This window comes from Aulonocara stuartgranti (genome assembly GCF_965226115.1).
Source record: "Aulonocara stuartgranti genome assembly, chromosome: 15".
Taxonomy (NCBI): domain Eukaryota; kingdom Metazoa; phylum Chordata; class Actinopteri; order Cichliformes; family Cichlidae; genus Aulonocara; species Aulonocara stuartgranti.
Genome location: NC_138951.1, coordinates 5454304 through 5475674, shown reverse-complemented (window position 1 = coordinate 5475674; position 21371 = coordinate 5454304). Strand labels below are relative to the sequence as shown.

The window sequence follows — 21371 nt, the reverse complement described above, 5'->3', positions numbered from 1 at the left end:
AATTGATGGAATTATGAACACAAAAGAGTACCATCACCACCATCAACATATTTGAAGTAGTGAAGGATCAGAACAGAACAAAAGGCAGCCAACATCCAGAGAAGAAGCCTGGAGAATTATTCCTGAAGACTAATTAAAGAAATAACTAAAACTCTTCTTAAAGAATAAAGGTGATCATACCAAATATTGACTTTCAAGCTTGTTAGAATAGTTAAAAACTTTTGTCATGGATTGCTGTGTCTAGAGTTGGATGTCTCGAGACCGGTCTTGAGACCACTTTTACGTGGTCTTGGTCTCGTCTTGGTCTCGACGGACTTTTGTCTTGGTCTCGGTCTTGGTCTCGCTGTTTCGGTCCTGCGTTCTCAAATCGACATAGTGTTCGGGAGATTTGGAGTCAACCATCAGCGGAGCGGGGGGGGTGGCTTACTGGGCTTAAGCCCGGGTCATTTTTTCAGAAGCATGGGGTCTTTTGGAGTGTAATTTTTTAGTTAGATGCCTGACTGACAACTGTATAAAACAAAAACAACACACGAAGCACAGAGCGCACCGTCGTAAATTCCCCCTAATTTTGGTATGATCCGAGCTCAGGCACTAGGCGACTGAGCACAGCACCCATGTGAGCGAGGGGGGAGAAGCTGCTGCCTGCGAGTTTGCTGCAGACAGAGGAGAGCTTAAGTTTGACCAGGTACCAAAGCAAATCATTCGTACTGAACTAATAATGTAAATATGACGGTGTATCACAAAAGATTGATATCAAACTGATCACTTGGTTGCGTTACTTGCTCTTCGAGTGAATCAACAAATGGATAAATAAAAAGCCGAACAGCAATGCTGATTTTTTAGAGAGTCTTAGCTTACATTTCATATTTTCAGTTGTTACCCTCCACGGCTAAACAAACTCTCTAAATCGGTTTCAATTGTGTACTGATGAACACAACAATGGACATAAGGAGCTTCTTTCAAAGAAAAAACTCAGGTAGATGTTATTTTATATATTATGCTTTGGATGTTGTTTAGTATATCTATGCAAAACAAGAGGAATTTCAATACACAGCAGTATATTCACAGTTGAAACCAGATATTTACATACACTTTAGGGAGAAAACATACAATTTTTTTTACTGCTAAACATCAATTTAGAGTAAACTTTTGTTTTAGATAAATAAATGTTGAAATATCTTTTGAATTAGTTGAATGTCAGAATAAAAAGAGGGAGCTGTCTATTTTAATCACTTTCATCAAATGTAGGAGTACATGTACACTAAGTTTATTGTTAATTAATAAGAAACTCCAGACGATTCGATTCTGAGCTGAAGAAGCTTCTGATAGGTTAGTAGAGTCCATGTGAGTAAACTGGTGGCACAGCTGTGGATGCATATAAGGCAAAACACAGAGCCTGTTTCTGTGACATGGGAACATCAAGAGATGTCAACCAAACACCAGGAACAGAACTGTGGAGCTCCATAAGTGTGGCTCAATTTTGAATACAATTTGGTGCCATTTGCAATTAAGAAATACAGATAGTTTCTCTCTTTACTCTCAAAGTTAACAAATATGTTTTTTATATTTATCAATCTAAAAAAATAAACATTTAGTCTGATTTGATGTTACAATTAAAAAGTGTTTGTGTTTTTATCTGAAGAGTGTGTAAATATCTGGTTTCCACTGTATTTGATGATGTTGGTGTTTGGCTTGATTGTCAGCACAAAGAGGGAGAGAGAGGAGCAGAGAGGGAGAGAGAGAATGAGGACAGAACAGAGATGGAACAAGAGCAGGTGAGACACACATGTTAGTCAAATGGTTGTTTGCCAAAACTCATCAGAACATGTACCTAGTGTTTCTTTTTAGATACCATTTGTTCCTTTTCAAATTCTATATTTATTAAGTTCTGCAGGCTTGTTTGCACAACAAGGCTAAATAATTATATAAACTTTTCTCAATCTAAATATTGTACTTTGGTAGAATTAAAAAATAAGTGTAGTGCAGGTCTATGATGATTTTTAGTGCTACTATCATCTAGTTCTGATTCTGGTTCTGTCTTGGTTACTGTTGTAGTCCTGTTTTAATTCCGGATCAGTTCTGGGTCTGGTTGAATTGGGGTTTAGTCCCTGTGTCTTGATACAAGCCCGACTTTGTTCTGCCTTGCTGCTTAATTAAAAAACTAGTTTAAGGTGTCCTGCATATGTATATAGAATAGCATCTGGCTGCAGTTTAAAGACTTTTTTTGTCTCGGTCTTGGTCTTGGTCTCGACTCGGTCTCGGTCTTGGTCTCGTCTCAACTTGGTCTTGGTCTTGTCTTGGTCTCGATACCCTCTGGTCTTGGTCTTGTCTTGGTCTTGGATTAGGCGGTCTTGACTACAAGTCTAGCTGTGTCCAGGCGGGAGAAGAAGACCCAAACGCAGGACTCGGAGGCAAAACGTGAACTCAAATCCTCTGCTTTATTGCAGGCAAACAGGTGATACAAACTAAACTGGGAAATGCTAACTGTACTCTCACGGGGAAACACAGGATGGGGACAAACCGACGTTAACGACGCGACAACAAGTACGGACTGACAGGGACTAAAATACACTGACAGGAACTTGAGGAAATGAGGAACAGGTGGACACACAGCTGGAACCTATTAGGCAAGACAAGACAAGGAAGTAAAACAGAACACACTAACATGAGATAAGACCTTCAAAGTAAAACAGGAAACATACACTGACGAACTCAGAGACACAACACCGACAGAGAATGGAGGGAACACAGAGTACAGGGACCAGAGTGACATGAGACATGACTGACGGGGGAAAAGAGAATAAACACCAGGGCAGAACTAAACCTAGCTAGAAGTCACAATAATCAAAAGAGCACAACCAAGGACTCAGAACAAAAACCATAATATAAAATAATACCAAAACACAAGAACTCATAATGCTGGGTCACAAAGACCCAGAACCGTGACAGTTTTTGCGTTATATACTGTATTCCCATGTATCCTTGCATGAATGTTTGGATACTTTAATTTACACTTATTCAAATATGCAGTAACTTTATGTTTAGCTTGGATTTTACTTTTATTGGTTATACTGCAAATGTAAGATGTATCTGAACATATCACTTTAACTGACTATTTGGCATCCACTCTTTTTTTTTCAAATCTCTTTTTTTGGTTTTCCAATTCTTTTCCCATAAAAATGACATAGGTTTGTATTTAACAGATTACATTTATACGGAAAAGTTAAACAGATTAAAATACAAAAAACAACAAAAGAAAGTTAATCAGAGGATATTATCTATCGGCCTACACATGGAGCTCAGTGATCGTTTATATCTCTGCTGTATTAAAGAGATCTAGTTTCCCCCTTTTTTCCAGTTGCAAATGTCTGCATCCATTCTTTTTAAGTCTTACCACATGTTTACACTATACAGTCATCATATTGAACTGGTTGGCTATGAAGCCCTAGTGTTGGAGTACACCTATTCTCTAAGTATTTGTGTGTGCAGACTGAGTCGCACAATTTTCCTCCCATAGTCCAGAAATACTGAGGTTAGGTGAAATTGTGAAGAATAAATAGCCTTTTGTTGTAAATATGTTTTATCATCTGCTCAAGGTGGATGCTACATTTTGATAAAAGCACACTAGTCGGCTTGCCTTCCTGACCCTGAATAGGTAGCAACAAAACAACAAAAGGGCAATTTATATGAATTTTGATGCTATATAAAATACTGCAATCTGAATTTTCAAAAAGCCAGATGCTGAACACATCTAACTAATTCTGTGAAAAAAGCTTCTGCGTTCAATATTTTGATGTGATGTTATGAGGTGCGTTCCCTGGAGTTAGAGCAAATTCAGGGCAGGTGGAAACACCAGGTTTAAAACAAAATTCATGATTTCATTGTAAACCAATAGCAAAAGAAGACATTTAAAGGACAACCGAGTGAGCAGATGGCAGAGTTATTATTACCCTACATCTGAACCATACTGCAAAACAGAAAAAGCCAACGGTTACACAGCGGCTGTTTCAAGCTTTGTTTGACCACTCGATTACTTTTTAAAGTGGGCACATCAGAAGGCAATGTTGGGTGAAAATAGGGACACACCATGATGTGACGCAGCCAGAGAAATGCTGTTTATTGTCCACGGATGATAGGAACATAAAAAAAAAAGTTATTTGGTGTCCTATGAAGGCTCCATGAGTATGCTACTGGCCAAGAAAAGGAATTGCAAATATTTGACGTAGATATGTTGGGTTTTTTTTGTTGTTTTTTTAAATCAGTTTTACATTATTATCGTGCTGTGAACAAATATCAACTGCGTGCTTGTTGGCTTTTGTGCTCCATGTCTCAATGTAGAAAAGTAATTAGAATTCAGCTTCCATGGAAGTGAAAATCCAGCCGTGTAAATCAAATCTGCTGCCTTATGAAGGAGAGGCAACAACAATTTTGAGAGCAATATGCAATATTCATTGTTCATAAATAATTAATTTGTTTGCTCAAAACTCAGCCTAAAGTGATTGTGGCTCTTTTTCATTTGGGTGTATATCTATGGCAAACTCTGTCCTGCTGAATGGAGGGTCATTTGTATTTCATTCACACACCCTGCTTTACCCATATTTACCCATATTTCATTGCTTTCTGCTATCGCCTGTGGCTCTACTATGGTTTCAGAAAGAGCTCAGATTCACAATGAGAATCTCTCTCTCACACAGAATCAGGCACAGGATCTGCCGTAGATAAAGAAAATAATTACACTGTAATGGTGTCTTTCTCATGAAACACCCAATTATCTGTGTCTGTTTGTACACTCGCACAGCTACAAACAGTGATTACAAAGGCTCTTTTCGAGTGGTAAGACTCGACTGCTTTGCAATTTAGTGCTGATCTGAGGTCTGCTGAAATTCCAACCAAATGCAGAAGTTTACTTTTGAATGAGTACTTCCTCTCTGTTGCTACCTGTAATGGAGATAATAATGTAATTTACTGTTGGTCGAGTGTAATGAATGTACCCAGAATGAGATCTGTTCTGAAGATTTATGTTTCTGGCTCAGTGTAGCCAAGGACACCCAGGCTAACATGGGCTTCACTTTACCTTCTTTACAGAGAGATAATTACATTCTCAGACACTGCGACAAGTAGCACTGCATACTAAACTGGGGATCACATTTGCGATGCAGTTGAGGAGGTTTATATTTGTGACTTGGTTGTACTTGCTTAGGTCATGGTATTTGTGATTAGCACAGCCCTGGAAATGAAAGTGGGTTACCACCGCCATGAGAACATCAAAAAAGTTTCTCAGTGTAAAGTGAAAGTTGCTCTCTGTGTCAAGGTCTTCTGCTTATTTCGAATGCATATGGTACATTATTATTAGTAAAGATATTTGGTAATGATGTGTGATCAAAAGGCGTTTAGGACAGATTCATAGAAATCAACCTTACCTGATTACATTTTAACCTGAGGCATCACGTCGGGTGAAAAGCAACACCAGCATACATATCATTTCTTCAACATTCGCCAGGTTGTGGACCAAAATGTGTACTTTCCACACAGAACTCTACTGTAATGCCTAAAGTGTAGGCGCAGGCCTGGATGCCAGGTTGTGTTGCCTCTGTAAATGCAATATGTGTACAGTTAGGTACATAGATTATTGGTCAGAGGCATGAGTTTTAGTAGTGTAACTAAAAATTATGTATGCCAACACAGTACATTTTAAATCAAAAAATGAAGATGCGATTGAAGTTCATGCTTTCAACTTTGTTTCAAAGGATTTTACAATACTCCTGGATATTACCTATTCAGGAATTATAGCCTTTTTTATACATAGCCCCCCTTTTCAGGGGCTCAACAATATTTGAAAAAACTCATGTCATTTCCAATATATAGATTGTTTTTGATTTCCTAAATAAAGGCTACTCTTTTAGTAGAAAATGCAGCGGATAAGCAAATCTTTTTAGATTATCACCATTTATGTGTATAACAATAAAATTATAAATATGTAACCGTTATGGCCCGTCTAGGGGTGGCCAGACAACAACATAAGGGTGATCCATCCACGTCAGAACCCAAGCAGCCACATCACTCAACTGGTAAAGTTTGATAATGATTTATTTACAAGGTTATTTGACACAAAACAAGGAGTAGATTATAACTTCGGGGTGGACCTAACGCCAAAACAATAAACAAAAGGAGCCTATCTCAAGGATTTAACAAACTTACCTACTCAAAAGAGTTAAACCAAATGATAGCAACTTCCCTCCTTAACTACAAAAAACAGGAGAAAACTATAATCAAACAAAAGGGCAGCCCACCCCTACATACTCCTGTATAAGCCAGACACATTGGGCATGTTGCTAAAGGTCTGCTCGTTGGGATAAGCTGAGGATGAATGACTGGCTGTCCATGGCGTTGTCATCATATAATAATAATGGATTGGATTTTATATAGCGCTTTTCAAGGCACCCAAAGCGCTTTACAATACCACTATTCATTCACTCTCACATTCATACACTGGTGGAGGCAGCTACAGTTGTAGCCACAGCTGCTCTGGGGCAGACTGACAGAAGCGAGGCTGCCATATCGTGCCATCGGCCCCTCTGGCCAACACCAGTAGGCGGTAGGGTAAAGTGTCTTGCCCAAGGACACAACGACCAGGACAGAGAGCCCAGGGATCGAACCGGCGACCTTCCGGTTACAGATGCGATTCCCAACCCCCTGAGCCACGGTCGCCCCCAGCCAAGTCGTCTCCAGCTGGCTAGCCAGTCCGTATAGTCCGTCCTCTAGATCCACCAATCACCGAGAGGGACCTGCACACTGGGATTTGCATATGAGGCAACATTGCGACAGCAGTCATAACAATAACTATTTAAATCATTTACAAATCATTTTAATTTTAACCCACTTTTCCAATATCTGAAGTCTAGAACCCATATCACCAAATGCTATGTTTCCGCAGATGCACTGTTATGTCTTTACAGCGGCCACCATCATTTGCTGCCTGTTTGTGGGTCCCTCTGCATTAATTTTGTCTTTAGTAACTCAAACACTTGCTCTGTTAGGTTAAAATTGGGTGACTCATTTGGCCATTGAAGAAAATCCCATTTCTTTGCCCTGAGAAATGGGACATCTCTCTTTGCTTTTGCCGGATGCTTTGGGTCATTATCTATTTTCACTGTGAAGTTCTGACTGATCAATTTTGGATCATTATATGCACGAATCTGACCAGAGAGTATAGCATTCACTTCACAGTTCATCCTGGTATTTCTATCAGCAGTCACATGATCAGTAGAGTCTAGTGACAGGTTCTACTGGCAGCTAGACATCCCACTGCCATAACACAGCCTCCAGCATATTTGACAGACAATATTGTGCTTTAGATCTATAAATTGTTTCTCTTCTTTTCCATACTTTTCTTTTCCCATCATTCTTTTAAAAGTTCATTTTGGTTTCAAATGTCCAAAGACATTTTTCTGGTTAAGTCTAACCCAGCCGTCCTGTTCTTTAGTGCAACCAGTGGTTTGCACCTTTTTAAAAAACCCTCTACATTTCCATTCATCAAAAGCCTCTCTTGATCGTGGACTGCATGTTGACAGCAACATACCTACCGCTTCATGACTGTTTTTAACATGGTTGTTTTGCCTAACCACAGAAATAATTCTGTCATCATGCACGTTAGTTATCAGTGATTGGTGTGTCATTTGATGTTGAAGTTGGTGCTACTCCTATAACATCATAATGAATGCTACTCCTGGACAAACATTGCAATTAAGCTGTCCTGTTGGTGTTTCTGTCACAGCCAATAACCTGCATGTCCTCTCTCTCCACATCCACGAACCCCTCCATTTCCACATAATTAATTTAGACTTGTTTTCTTTGTCCCCGAACTTTCCAAAGTAAGCTATCTCTCTGACATGCTCAGTTTTAATCCTTTATGTCAATGTTACTCTAAGGTTTTGCTCATCTTTTACTCTTTAATTCCGGTGCCTCTAACTTTGCCTACTTTATACTTTTTTGTCAGCAACAAATCTCCATCCTGTGGTTACCATTATTTCACAAATTACTTATGGTATTCATCCCTATCTGTCAAATCTGTGGCACAGTCCTCAAACAGAGTTGGCCTCGCTGAACGAATGGGTCAGACACCGGAGATTTACCTAAAAGGGTTCACATCTCACGTGAGACCAAATGTCAGTGGCTTGTTTATTTATTTCTTCCTTACTTAGTGATCGACTATTTTTATTGATTTATTTGTTAGTGTTATTAACAATGTTTTCATGTTTTCAGTCACAGGTCAGTTATGTTCAGACACAAAACAAAATTATGATTAGGTTTAAGAAAGTGGTTCCAACTGACCTTTTCACAGTGTTGCTTAGTTACTGTAGGTTACGGTGTAGATTTCCCACAGAAGCATAAATCAGTTCTACAATGCCCAGTATTTTATTGCTCTGTCTTTTGTATTAATTTCTTTTTCAGTCAAAAAACCTATACCTTCCTCCTTCAACACGATTGGTCAGATGCAGTGACATACCTGAAGCAATACTATTTATGACAACACCAAAATAGTAACATTAGAATGTGCTATAACAGGAGTGGGCAATTAACTTTTCCCAAGGGTCCACATGAGAAACTGGGACTGGGAGAATTAATTGTGCACCCCTGATATAGTGTCACGTTTTATCTTAATGGCAAATATTGCTGGTGTATATAAATGAACAGTAAAAGTCATATACTAAATTAGTCATCTGAAACTCTGTTAGGATGACTGATTATTCAGCAGTTACACAGGCTTCTTGGAGTTATAAATGTTAACAAATACATCATGCTGACGTACAACAACATCATGTTTTAGAAACTATTCAGCATTTATAGTCTCTTCTTATAAATGCTTAACTGTAACAGTGTTTGAGGGGTTAATTACTGTTAAATATTCATAAAACCATCGAAGACTATGTATTTTTCATACTTTATTTACAACATTGTTGACTTTTTTATTGAATATATTCATACACAACCTTTTAAAGTCAACAGACCTCAGTTGTCTTTGTCTGATATCAAGTATCAGCCCATTCGAGTAATAAAGTAGGTTCATACAGCTTAATTAGCATGCCATGTTAACTCTGTGCTGTCTCACCAAAACAGCCATGACATAATCAATCTGATGAGTTGGAACGAATCCCTTGGAGTGCAGCTGATCAATAGCCCAATAGGAAGTTCTCTGGTGTTAAAATGGATAGCTGCAGTATAGCTGAATTAGAGGCGACATAAAAGCTTTCCTTGATCACAAGACAGACAGATGAATGAATCGATCTGTGGAGATTCTTGTCCTTTTGTAAAATTGAAGGCACTCATTAAACCTCCCACACACACCCCCACCCCTTTTATTAAGAAAAGCAATTGAAAATATTTGTGACATATAAACATGTTTGGGCTACAGCTATGAGCACTACACATTTCATGCAGTGTTGGCAAGTTTCATACGGCTTCAAATATGCAGGTAAATTTGCATCACTTCAATGAATTAACTGATTATTCATCCTCTATTGGGACCTACCTGATATCTCACCAGAGACCATCACAAAGGGCTGCGGTTTCCGGATTCTGATGGCATCTTGATACTAACTGCTATGAACTGCTGCACCTGATTGTGAAATCTATTTCTTTTCACCCCAGTTATGTGTGTAAATACCACCGACAGGCTTCCCGCTGCCGTGAATACCGAGTGCCACTACCCAGGGAAAACGTGGGTGTCTGAGGGAACATTTGTAGAATAGAAACACGCGTTATGCCTGTCAGAACTGCCTTTTATTTTTACAGTCTGCCTCTCAGCACAAGAGCCTATGCTAGCTCATGTTAAAAGACTGCACTCAGAAAGGGAGTTTTCGTTGCAGCGAATATAAATGGGGGCAGCGCCTTTAATTACAACAGAAATGCACTAAGAACAGACGTGGCACGGATCCCATTAATGTAACAAAACTTCTTTGCTGCATTTCTAGAGCATCAGTTCCCAAACATTTTTAAGAGAGCCCAACACAATGGTAGCCAACAAAACTACAATAGATAACTACAATATATGGCTTATAAAAGATTATATGCTGAAAGACTTTAACCATTTTGGAATAATCTTATTTTCTTCAGTGCTAGTAGGTTATACTTAGGGTGTACGAGGTGTACACAAATATTATGAATGTTGTGTTTTTTTTCACACTCCATCTCAGTGACAGGTGGTCTCTGTGATTTTTCCTTTTCATGTGCACAATACTCACTTTGGCTCTCTCACCTCTCATCCAATATGTTAAGAATGGACAGTGCCACAGATGATGGCGGATAGCTTTCTTCCACAAGCAGCCAAAATACGTCCATTAAGCTATTAGCCAAGTGCCGTTTAGCCATTTTAGTAAACTCTAATTCAGGCTGTGTCACAGTCACAGGCTGGCTCTGTCTTTGTGCTGTTTTAAATCTTTCCATCACTCGCTCTGACCATCACTATTTTTGCGCCAGCTAAGCTCCTTAAAAACTTCCAAGCCAGAAAGCCTGTTGAGTTTCTATGACAACCGGCAACCATGAGTTGACACTTAATTCGCTGCAGCATGACTGTGTTTTTAATGTGGTCATTTTTTATTTGTTTTATCCCCCCTTTTGTCTTCGTTTGTTTCTTTAACATGGTTAAAGCACAATAGCTAAACAATTAATGATCAGTCTGAGGGGATTTTGCCTGAACCCCAGGGAGTCACTTTGGCAAGAACTGTTTTTTATCAACACAACTCCACATCAACTAACCAAAGACTTTTTTTGATTAATGAAAACTGCACATGGCTTTTTCATACTTTGAAAAATGCAGTGTTGAAGTCAATAGAGTTCATACTGAATGATTTCTATCATTTTTCCCCCTCCAGCTGCATTTGGATAAACCACATGCAGGGCACTGCCATACTGTAAGTGCACGAATGACAGTAAAGCCAAATGATTTGCAGTCATTACAGTTAGAAGAATTTGCTCTGCCAGCTGTGTGGAGACCTATTTTCAAAGTAAAAACTTCATCAGCGGGCACACAGTGAGTTACTATGCATGCAGGCTTGGCCGTGAGTCAGGCATTGGTAATTTCTGACTACCGGCCAAAAATGTAAAGTATATCCCATACTCCCTTGGTGCTTGTGACTTGGATGACTCCTCAGGTAGTTCACGGAAAAAGTAATTACAGCTAATTCAGCCATTAAATCTATTTTGAATCTATATGCTCAGGCCTATTTTATTTCCTGCAGTTTGTGTCAAATGCCATCCTTCTTGCCCACCAGATATAGGCTGACAATGATTCACTTCAGAAGGCGAATTCCAGCAGTAATGTATCAATTTAAATGAAGTAACAGCATCCGGATAGAACCGGATAGAAAAAAAAGGTGAGAACTGACTTACAGTAGTTAGTGAAACTGTTTCCACAAGTAGCTGGCTGATATGACTTTTTAAGGGGCAGCGAGATGGAAAAATACATGTTGTTCCATTTGAGATTTACTCATGTGTGATGCCAACCAGAGCAGAATATTGTTGGAATACCAAAGCCATAACCCTCTCTAGCATTTATTCTCACAGATTCACAGATACGCATGTCTCCCTGGACGACCACGGCCATGCGTTTTGCTGTGACGTCATCTGGACATTTGCTGTGTTTGAAAATGAACGCCAAGCCCAGAGAGACTTTCCCAAAATGTCAGATTGTCTTCTTTCATACCATACCCAACACCTCATGCACTAAAATGACCGACTAAATTTAGTGAAATGCCATACACCCAAAAATACAACAGTAGTGAGTGCATGTTATATTCATGAGCCCCTCTATGATGCTACACATGCAGACGCTCTGCTCACAACGGGCTCCATAATTGCATTCACTCCCATGTCAGGGCACTGTAGTAGCATAAGACATCATGAATATAAAGGTTGCATTATATTCCACAAGGGAAGAAGAAGACAGCAAGGGGGTGGTGGTGGGCATAGAGTGCAGAGTTATCCACAATAGACAGATGGGGAGTTAAAGTCTAAGCTTCCCTAGTGGTTGCCCACTCTTGTCCGTATTGGATGGGTGATGCAAAGGTACAGTAATAAACAGAATGATTAGCAGACAGCAGATGGAGGGTAAGCGAAAAAGCACACACACTACCATATGACAAAATACCTCATTTTTTATACTTGTCAGGACATTCAGCTGACTCATATCCAAGTCCAGACTGCATAACTGTTTCCGAGCAGTCCTGACAACCCTGATATTTTTCCTCTTTAAATATTTTCAACAGCTCTGTCAGTTACTTGAGTTACTGTAAATCCAATGTCAAATCATTTCCAGAATTCCCTTTTTTCCTTTTTTTTTTTTTTTTTACAAAAAGTGACAGCTAAAATAAATCAGACTACTCCACTTGCCTCAAGGTGCTTAAGAAATAGAAAAATTAACTGGACGCTCACTTTTAAATGAGTTGTTGAAATTTAAGTATCTGAGAATGAAAGGACAACTTTTATTACGCCTTCCAAAATGAGATGTGCACATAATTTTACAAAGACTGAAATATATCAATCAAGAGAGGGTTTGATGTCCTGAAGATATAATAAACCCCCTGATCCCTCAATTTCCCTCAAAATGAAACAAATCGAAATCAGCCACTGGAAGAAAATGAGATCTGAAAGCTTACTTTTGGCATTGCACTAGTGAGTAAAATTGATAGATGAAGTTAGATGAGATTAATCACTTAGATTCCAAAATTTTACATTTCAGAATGGCATGTATCCAGTATTAGCTCCAAAGAGCACATTGTTTATTTTCAGTTCCTTATCTGATAGCAAGATATTGACAGTTCGGCTAAACATCTGTAAAGCAAGGGGAAACCCCTGATATTATTATAAGCATTGATCATGCTCAATCAGAATTTGGGCTTAGTCATTAAGGGAGTATAACTCTTAACGACTTCTTGGGTCTAGATGTCTTAAAAACCTGAAGAGGGCGCCAAACTACCCACTGCTGCTGCTCCAGCTGAGGAGAGACTTGCTGCTTCAAATAGAATTTTTCTGTCTCAACAAGTGGAGCATATTATTTCTTTTTAAATGAGCTATAAACAAAGATTTTACTCTTTTATTCATACGAATCACTTGTCACAACAAACTAGATTCTGACTATTTTAACTTGGGTCACAAAATATCTGAAAACAATCAGCTTAGAAATCAGGTTTACTTTTATATATTTATGTAAAACACAATGAATTAATTAATTATTATTAATTAATTAATATCATAAATTGCGCAGACGCCTCACTGGGTTTTGCTTCATATCCCTATGCCTGTTTGATCAGGGATCATACTGTTGAGCCTCTGTCTTTAACCATTTATCTGAAAAGTATACCATTTACTTCTCCACTGGGGAAAATATTACACTAATTAAAACCATTTAATTGAAATTGTGTTGCTAGGAAACAGCTTTTAGTCTCTGCATGCTCTTGATATTACCACTAACACTTAACAGGAAAAAAAACACAAAACAATAAAGTGAGCTCATTCACAGTATAATATTTCCCGTACTTTGAAATAGTCTGTATGGCCACCTCTGTGTGACAATGGTGAAAGTGAAACACGTGTAAACGTGCATGATATGTCTTTTCTCTCGCTCTCTTTAGAACACTTGTAGTCACTCTAATAGAATATCATCAAACTGAGATTTTCTCAATTTTAGTATTAATTCAAATTTGTCTTTAACAATTTGTGTGTGTAAAATTTTTACTTTGGAGAGTGCGATTGTTATTAATGTTGTGTTCTTTTCAGTTGTTGGAAGATCCCTCAACTTAAATTCAGCTGATCAGTATGTAGACTATGCATTTTGAATAGGTTTTGATGGATGATTGTATTGAATTAAACTACTAGTTTTGAAATTGAAGCAGCAGAAAATGACAAAGTTGACCCTACTTAATCTAACTTAACTCTGCCCATTTACATTTTATTCTAGGTTGAACGAGATAAAGCTCCATGTAATCACCGATGACCAAACGGAGAAGTTGGTTCTTCCATCAGGGATCCCACCAACAGTAGAGGAGCTGCAAGGTGTTGTGAAGGATACCTTTGGGATTTCAAACAACTTAAGTCTTCAGTATTTTAAACCAAAATTTCAGGACTACTTCACTATTCGCAGAAGTGACCAGATAAAAGACAAAGACACTGTGAAGGTTGTTGGCATCACCCTGGTCATCCTGCCAGTTTTCGGCAGCCCCTCTGATCAACTGACTATGACTCATCATCCAATCCAGTTGTATCCAATGCAGACTCTGCTGCAACCACATCTTCTCAGGACACCATTATTCTCAAAAGGCAGAAGTTCACAGAACGTTGTGAGCCCTGGCCAAAGCTGTTCCCCATTCCACAGTCTGCACATGAAACTGAAATGTAACTGGAAAGAGCCACCGAGGAGTATAAAAAGAATGGAAATCTTCTGCCCACCTCCAAAGTAAAGACTGACATTCTCGAGAAGTTGGCTGAAACTGTATTTTCAATTATGGCCTATTCTTCCTATTATTTTGGGGCAAGCACTAGTGAAGAATTTCAGTGCATACAATCTAAATTAATCAGAAAAATATTATATTATAAATTTTGTATATGTTTTAAATTCCACAATAAAAACAATTACTGTTTGAATGTTGTCTTTGCGAAATTGATTCATTTTACTCAGAAAAGAAGTTAAATTAATTTGATTTTCTCTTACTATTCAGTCATTAATTATAATGTTTAATTGGAAAATTAGTGAATCCAATTAGAGTTTTAATTAAAAACAAAAAGTTTTAATTTTTTTGTAATGGATATTTTAGTCATTTTTACTAAACCTTTGCCAGATCGTTAGTAAATTCAAAGTAATTTTTCTCAGAGATTCATTTCAAATGAACTAATTTTTTGTTACAATTAGGCAATTTTAACCTTCAATTTGAGATTTTGTCCCTAAATTCAACACATATTTAAAAGACAATGTCAATAATATCTATTATTGTTTTTTGTTGAAATTTAATTAACATTTTATCTAAATTTTACATAAATCACTTGAAATTAAAATCTACTTAAGTAAATTAAGTGTCACTTTGTTGCCATAGGTTTTTTAAGTAACCTCTTGTCACAGTTTTTACAGTGTAGGAAGAGCTGCATACACCAGACTAACACAGACATCCCACTATTTCGGGCCAAAAGTAGTCTGCTGTAGCAGATGAGTGCTACATGACAGACAGCACCTCATCCACCCTGTCTGATAAAGGAGGAATGGTGAAACATGAGCAGGCGGCGGTGTAGACTGTTTTTGGGTGGTGATTGCAAAGGTCTGTCAAAGCTAGATCTCTTGAATTCCAATGCTTCCATCTCCCTCTCTCTCCCCCTCTCTCTCCTTCTCTCAGCATCCAGCAGCTGCGCCTCTCATGCCTTTCCTGACGCTGAGCGAAGCCTCCCATACAGATGAGCGCCTGGAAGCCACGCACCTCTTGACGTAGCTACAGACCGGTTGCGGTGCCACTCTGTCTCCGTAGCACGTATTGCGCAACGTGACCGCTGCTCAACTGGCACCACGGCGGGCACATCCGGCTCCCACCGTCGCCTGAAATCGCCAAAAAGTGGTGTGGTGACGCCGAGACAACCGAAAGCATCGCCGGGGAGCTGTGGATAAACCATCCGGCTGCTCCTGACCGGTCTGGACCCTCCCCTCCCCTTGCCTTTCTTTCTTTTCTTTTTTTTTCTTTTTTTTTTGCCACCGGGAGAGATGAGTCGAGCGCGCGGCATCGGGGTGCAGTCGGGATGTGACTATGTGAGCGCGAGAGCCTCCACTGTATACAGCAGCAGCTGGACTACTTTAAAGCGCAGAAGGTGAAAAGTGACAAATCTGTCAGTGTTTTTATTATTATTATCATTATAATTACTATTATTATTATTATTATTATTATTATTAAGCAGAGGAGGTGCTTTCGTTTGACAGCTCGCAGTCACCGCAGCAGTAAGCAGCAGAAGCAGCAGCCGTGGAGAGAGCTATGTTCGTGGGTACCGAGCCGCAATCCGCTTGTAGTCGAAAGAACCTGCGTGTCCCCGCGGGTCTTTGCTAAAGTCTACGGAATCGGTGGAGCTCACCTACCTGCAGTGGAGGAGAGTTTTTGTTTTTTTTTGTTCCAAGGCCAGGCTTTCTGCAGCCCCACTCCCCGCGCCTGCCTGCTTCTCCACGTCCTCCGTGGTGGTTGTGTCTCCGCGAGCGCTCCGCATTTTTTGGGATTGCGTGACACTTCCCATTAAACCGACCGTTACCTGACTCTGTTCTCCTGCTGCGCCCATACATACCTTTACAGCGAACAGTTGGCGGAGGGAGGGGTGAGGGAGTCGGGGTCTAAATCAGTCTTACGTGTGGATCGGAGCGGTGCCCGTGTCTATGCACCTCAGCCACACCGCCCCGGAAAGGACTTCTCGCTTTTGAGAGCTGGATATGCAGAGATTAACGTGAAAAGGATGGATCTAACTATCTGTGTTTTGGGGCTGTTGGCGCTCATCGTGGACGGCATCCGTTGTCAAGGAGTGTATGGTGAGTTTTTGCAATTTACTCCAAATGCGATAATGACCTTGTAAAATGGAAGGGAAAAAGTGGTTTCTCATAAATCGCCTGTTGTAATCCCCTTTAAATTCACAAGGAGAAACGAATGAATGAAAGAAATGCAAAATCAGCTTGCCCCAGGTTGACAAAGCAGGTCTGAATGTCACGTTTGAATAAGGGGGGCTCCGAATGCCCCGAGGTTATACAGCAAATCGCGTGTGTAGCCAATCATACACAGCCCCTTTTCTCATCCAATCCATCACTCACGGTGGTCGGTGAGCAGGCTAAATTTAGGAGGGAGGGGGGCATCCAGTGGATTGTTACAATGAAGCATGCTAGATTTTGTCTCGAATCCTTCCGACTGCAGATGATTTGTTAGTTATAATTCAAATGGTGGACGTGGCAAGCACCTTACATTAGGCCAGATACATTTTTTTTGAATGTCATCCATTAAGGCTATAATCTGTTGAGCAGCGACACTTGGCACGCACAGTCATGAATGGTTTTCATGTGTGGTGGATCAGTCTGCCCACCTCTTTCGTATGTCTGTCTGTCTGAATTTGTCTCCCTCTCCCAATAAACACGCTTAGCAAGGAGCACACATTTCCGTCTGTGGTTGTGCAACCAGTGGCACAGATCATATCTCAAGTGAATCGTCATCCACAGAGCACCGGCAGCAGCAGCAACAGCAGCACTCTGAGTGATTCATGTGCCCTAACATGGGACATGGACTTGAGTTGGACAGCCCTGACCTCTCTGTAGTAACAGTGGCTGTTAGGGGACATTGTCAGGTCAAGTTAAGATGTGGGATTGTACGTTTCAGAGGCCGTTGCCAAGCGCTTCAAAAGATCTTTGTTGCCATGGTGTGTGAGTGTGAGCGCAGAGATGATGTAGCAAGAAAAGGTTACTGTGAGCATGACAGGAACAGTCATGGTGTTGCATCTGACCAATGATGCGCCAGGATTTTATCTGTTCTCCTCCTCTGGAGAAAGGAGGTAAATGAGATAATAAATCACAGCATATGCCCCAGCAGCCGTGGCATGACTGTTCATTTGCTTATACAGTTATTCCAATTACCTTATTTCTCCCACACCTGACACCTGTTGGAGCGTTATTTCACATTGAATCACATCTGAAAATGCGAAGGGTGCGCATACACACACACACACACACACACACACATTGATTTTATATCATCTTCAAACCTCAAAGCGGCACTCATTAAGCAGTCTCAGATTTGTACTTTAGGTGTTGTTGTTTGGAGTTAGCGAATTACTCGAGTTACGTATTAAGCCCGAGGGCAGAAGTTCTCATCAAACATTGATGCCTAAAGAAATCATTGCTTTTGCTCGATTCAATAACCACTAAAGCGGCCTTGCGAGATATATTCAGGTCAGGCAGGCATGACACTGACTATCAAAACTGATGTCTGATTAAAGCTGTGGATTCTTGGTGTGAGCAAACAGTCTACGGTGCAGCATGTGCAAGCTCATTAGAAGGAGTCGTAGCCCATAGTGTTTGATATGATGTTGAGAGAGTGGTAGGTGTTGGGCTTGTAGCAGCAGCAGAAGGGACCGGGTGGGTGGGGGGAAGGTTTAGCAGATGGAACTGTTTGGACGTTCTGTGTTTGCATGTATGTTGTGCAGGCTAAAATGTTCCCCTGAGCTCTGTCAGCCCCCCCGACTTTCCAAAATTTGTGTGCCTCAGTAAAGATTTGCATAAGTCTTGCTTTCTAATCCCACTAACACAGTAATGGGAGATGAGCTGCACAGGTAGACAGGTATAGGTTCTCAATCTCAAACTGTTATTCTATTCTTTTGAAAAATGACAAGGTATCGGCAAAAACCTCTAAACTATGCTTAAAGCAAGCTGCGTGCATCTCTTGGGAAGCGCTGTCAGTAAAAAAAAAATCTATTGGTGAGGTTCAAAAGTCAACATTTATTATTGATAGTGGCAAAACATTTGCATGTCCCCGTCAATGTATGCACTGAAGGGTCTGACGCATGGAGGGTGTGGGAATTGTGCACCAGGTGAAAGGCAGTGAGTGGGTGACTGGGTAATGCGAGAAGGGTTGACACATGAAAGTAGCAGTTACCAGGATTTCACGAAAGCTTTCAGGCAGAGCAAAGCTTCACTGCGCTGCACTACATTTGTCACATCTTTGAAATTGGAGTAAAAAAAACAAACAAATTAGCAATAGATATTCTTAGTTTCACATGGTGAACTGCATTTCAATATTCACCCCACTAGATTTCATTATCTTCTTTTTGTTACACTCAAACCATCTCCTATCTTTCCTTCCCACAATTTCTAAATTGACCCCAGTGCTTACAAATGGGACAATTTGCAAAAATGAGACTTTCAGCGATTAGTTTTATCCCTGAGCATTGCTGTACGTCATCATCGGCCGAGTAAATGGTGGAATCATGGTGTAGTAATGAAGAAATCACATACTAGTGTGTTAAGTGGTGCTGCCAGAGTCATTAAAGAGGATTGATGAAGGCTAGTCATCCCTCCATGACTTCAGGCCACAGTGGGAAAAGGAGACACCACTAAAGTACAACATCTGCTCCTCTCACTCCACTCCCTCCCTAATTCTTGCCTCTTTTTTCACACTTCTCCAGAAGATTGCTCTATTATGCCCATGTCTAATATTTGTTGCATTCCAGATATCCAGTAGGCCAATAACTGCTCCACCATCATAGCAAAATGGAGCTATCCCAATGCGTACAAACCTGGAAATATTCTCAAATGACATTAATGTGTAATGGCAACCAAGCTGTACTAAATAACAATATCAAAAGACTACAAGGGAACATGGCTCCTGTGATATCTCGGAAGTGTTGTTATGCGTGTTACTTTTCTGGAGATGTTCTTCCTCAGTATGTTCTCTTTGCATCAAAGTCAGTCGGCGACAGCTTCCATGGGATGTGCAGATGTTCCCGATCTCGTTTGTGTTTTGCTACTTAAGAGAAAAAAGTTCCTGCTGCTTCCCCTCCCATTCCACTTCTCCCTCACTCGCTTCGCCTTGCTCTCCCCATTTCTCACTTGCTCTCCCTCTCTCTCGTTTGCATTGAAGTCCAACCAATTGGTGGGGTTTCTTTTCATGAGCCCCGGTTCAGACGCTTTGGCTTCTAAGCTATGCAAATGCATTCTGCCAGTGAAACTAAAGCCGTCTTTGTTGGTTCTCAGAGGCCTCCTCCACAGAGTCCTTCATCATTCCCTTGGATCGGGACCCTCACATTTCCCACCGTAATGAGACCACGGATAACTCTATCGCTTCTCCTCCCTCTCACTTTCTGTCTCTGTTTCCTTGCCTGTCTATCTCTTTCCTGTCTCTCCCCCCACTCTCTGGAGGGAAACTGTACGGATGGACGTCTACAGTATATGTGCTTCAATCAGTGGTAAAATAGGATATGCAGCTCAGTATAGCCCAGAACAAGCAATCTGGTGCAGTGGAACTCTTTGCTGTGCACATTGGGGATTACTATGTACCCCTGGGTGGGGCTTCAGATAGCACCAACTTAATCAAACCGAATGTCAGTTCTCTTTGGACCCAGTCCTCTGAGATTGGCACTGAATATACAGTGCAGAGACAATGTTTGATCTTGAAGTCTGAAGCACTCCTGCCGTACTCAGTTCTCACTGGATAATCCTTGACAGTTTTACTTTAATACCCTAATACAGTGTGATTAAGGTGAAACATGTTTTCCATTGTGGTGAATTTTGGAAACCAGATTTCATAATCTCTCCAAATTCAAGTTAAAGCGGTGCTCCATCAAATACTATTCTTTTTTCACAGGTATTCTTATTATCAATTAGTATGCCTACTGGAGCAAGAGAGGATGAGCAGATCTGATTTTTAGTATGGGTAAAAGTCCATCACCAAACCGTACATGGTAACAATGCACTGCCTTTTGTAAATACACCTGAATGCTGATGCCTTTGAAGAAAAAAATGTAAAAATGCAACACACTGTCCATGGACATTTTTTATGTCCTAGACTTTGGTTGGTCGGGATGTTGCTGGTTCAAGTTTTTGTTACTTAGCTAGCAGAGCATCAGGACTGAGACTCCTAAAGCAATTAATCAGTCCCAGCAAGCATTCATCTTGAGGATGTTTTAAAATGTTGAAAACAGCAGTACTGTTATAGATGTGTGGTGCAAGGAGTATAAGACTCGTAAAAAAGCAATTACTTGGGTGCCTCTGATGTCTGATTTTTTTTAACTTAGGATGACCTGCTCATATTGATTTTTGCCAATTTTGATTTTCTTTTTAAGAACTATAAATGACAGCAAATGCAACAACAATCAACTTTTCTTCACTGCCTAAAGAAATTATTAAACTTTGCAATCTTCCCCAAACTGCTCTAAGATACTTGATCATCTTTCATTTAAACAGCTTAAAATAAAGTGGTGTGTGAAGTGCTCCAAACCCACCTTTACCTTACAAATCTAACCAAAAGCAGGTGCAACAGATTCACACAAAAAACAAATATGAAGTAACTCCATCATTTTCCAGCATGTTTATAAATTCACCAGATAATAGAACATACTCTTTTCTCTTTTTCACTCACCTCCATAATTTTCCTCAAAACTGCTTTGATGCATTGATTGCTCATTCTGAGGCTTCTGGATAACTTTAGCTTTAGCCACTTTGCATTTGTTTGCTTATTTAAAATGGTTAAGTACACCCTGGTAAGGGTGATTTAAGTGATTAGCTGTGTTGTCACCGACAGTTTGCTTTATCGAACTTTGTATCTTTATTTACAGCAAGGAGCTTCCATTCTAATGACATGTTAGATGCTATGCCCATGTCGCGT

General features: G+C 40.1%; 1 protein-coding gene and 1 long non-coding RNA gene across 4 annotated transcripts in view; both read left to right on the top strand.

The window, feature by feature from the left end:
* Nucleotides 1-393: 393 nt before the first annotated feature.
* LOC309688636 lies at nt 394-2366 on the top strand. The gene is made up of 3 exons (XR_014271133.1): nt 394-976; nt 1704-1775; nt 2346-2366. It is a non-coding gene; the product is annotated as an uncharacterized lncRNA (long non-coding RNA).
* Nucleotides 2367-16295: 13929 nt separating this feature from the next.
* LOC309688687 (MAM domain-containing glycosylphosphatidylinositol anchor protein 2) overlaps nt 16296-21371 on the top strand; it is a 201327-nt gene continuing 196251 nt past the window's right edge. For 2 of the 3 annotated variants that reach the window (XM_082504586.1, XM_082504585.1), the window contains exon 1: nt 16296-16540. In XM_082504586.1, coding sequence (XP_082360712.1) covers nt 16468-16540 — 73 coding nt within the window. In that variant the 5' untranslated portion in view covers nt 16296-16467. The remainder of the gene's footprint in view (nt 16541-21371) is intronic. The other variant, XM_082504584.1, reaches the window with a different exon arrangement.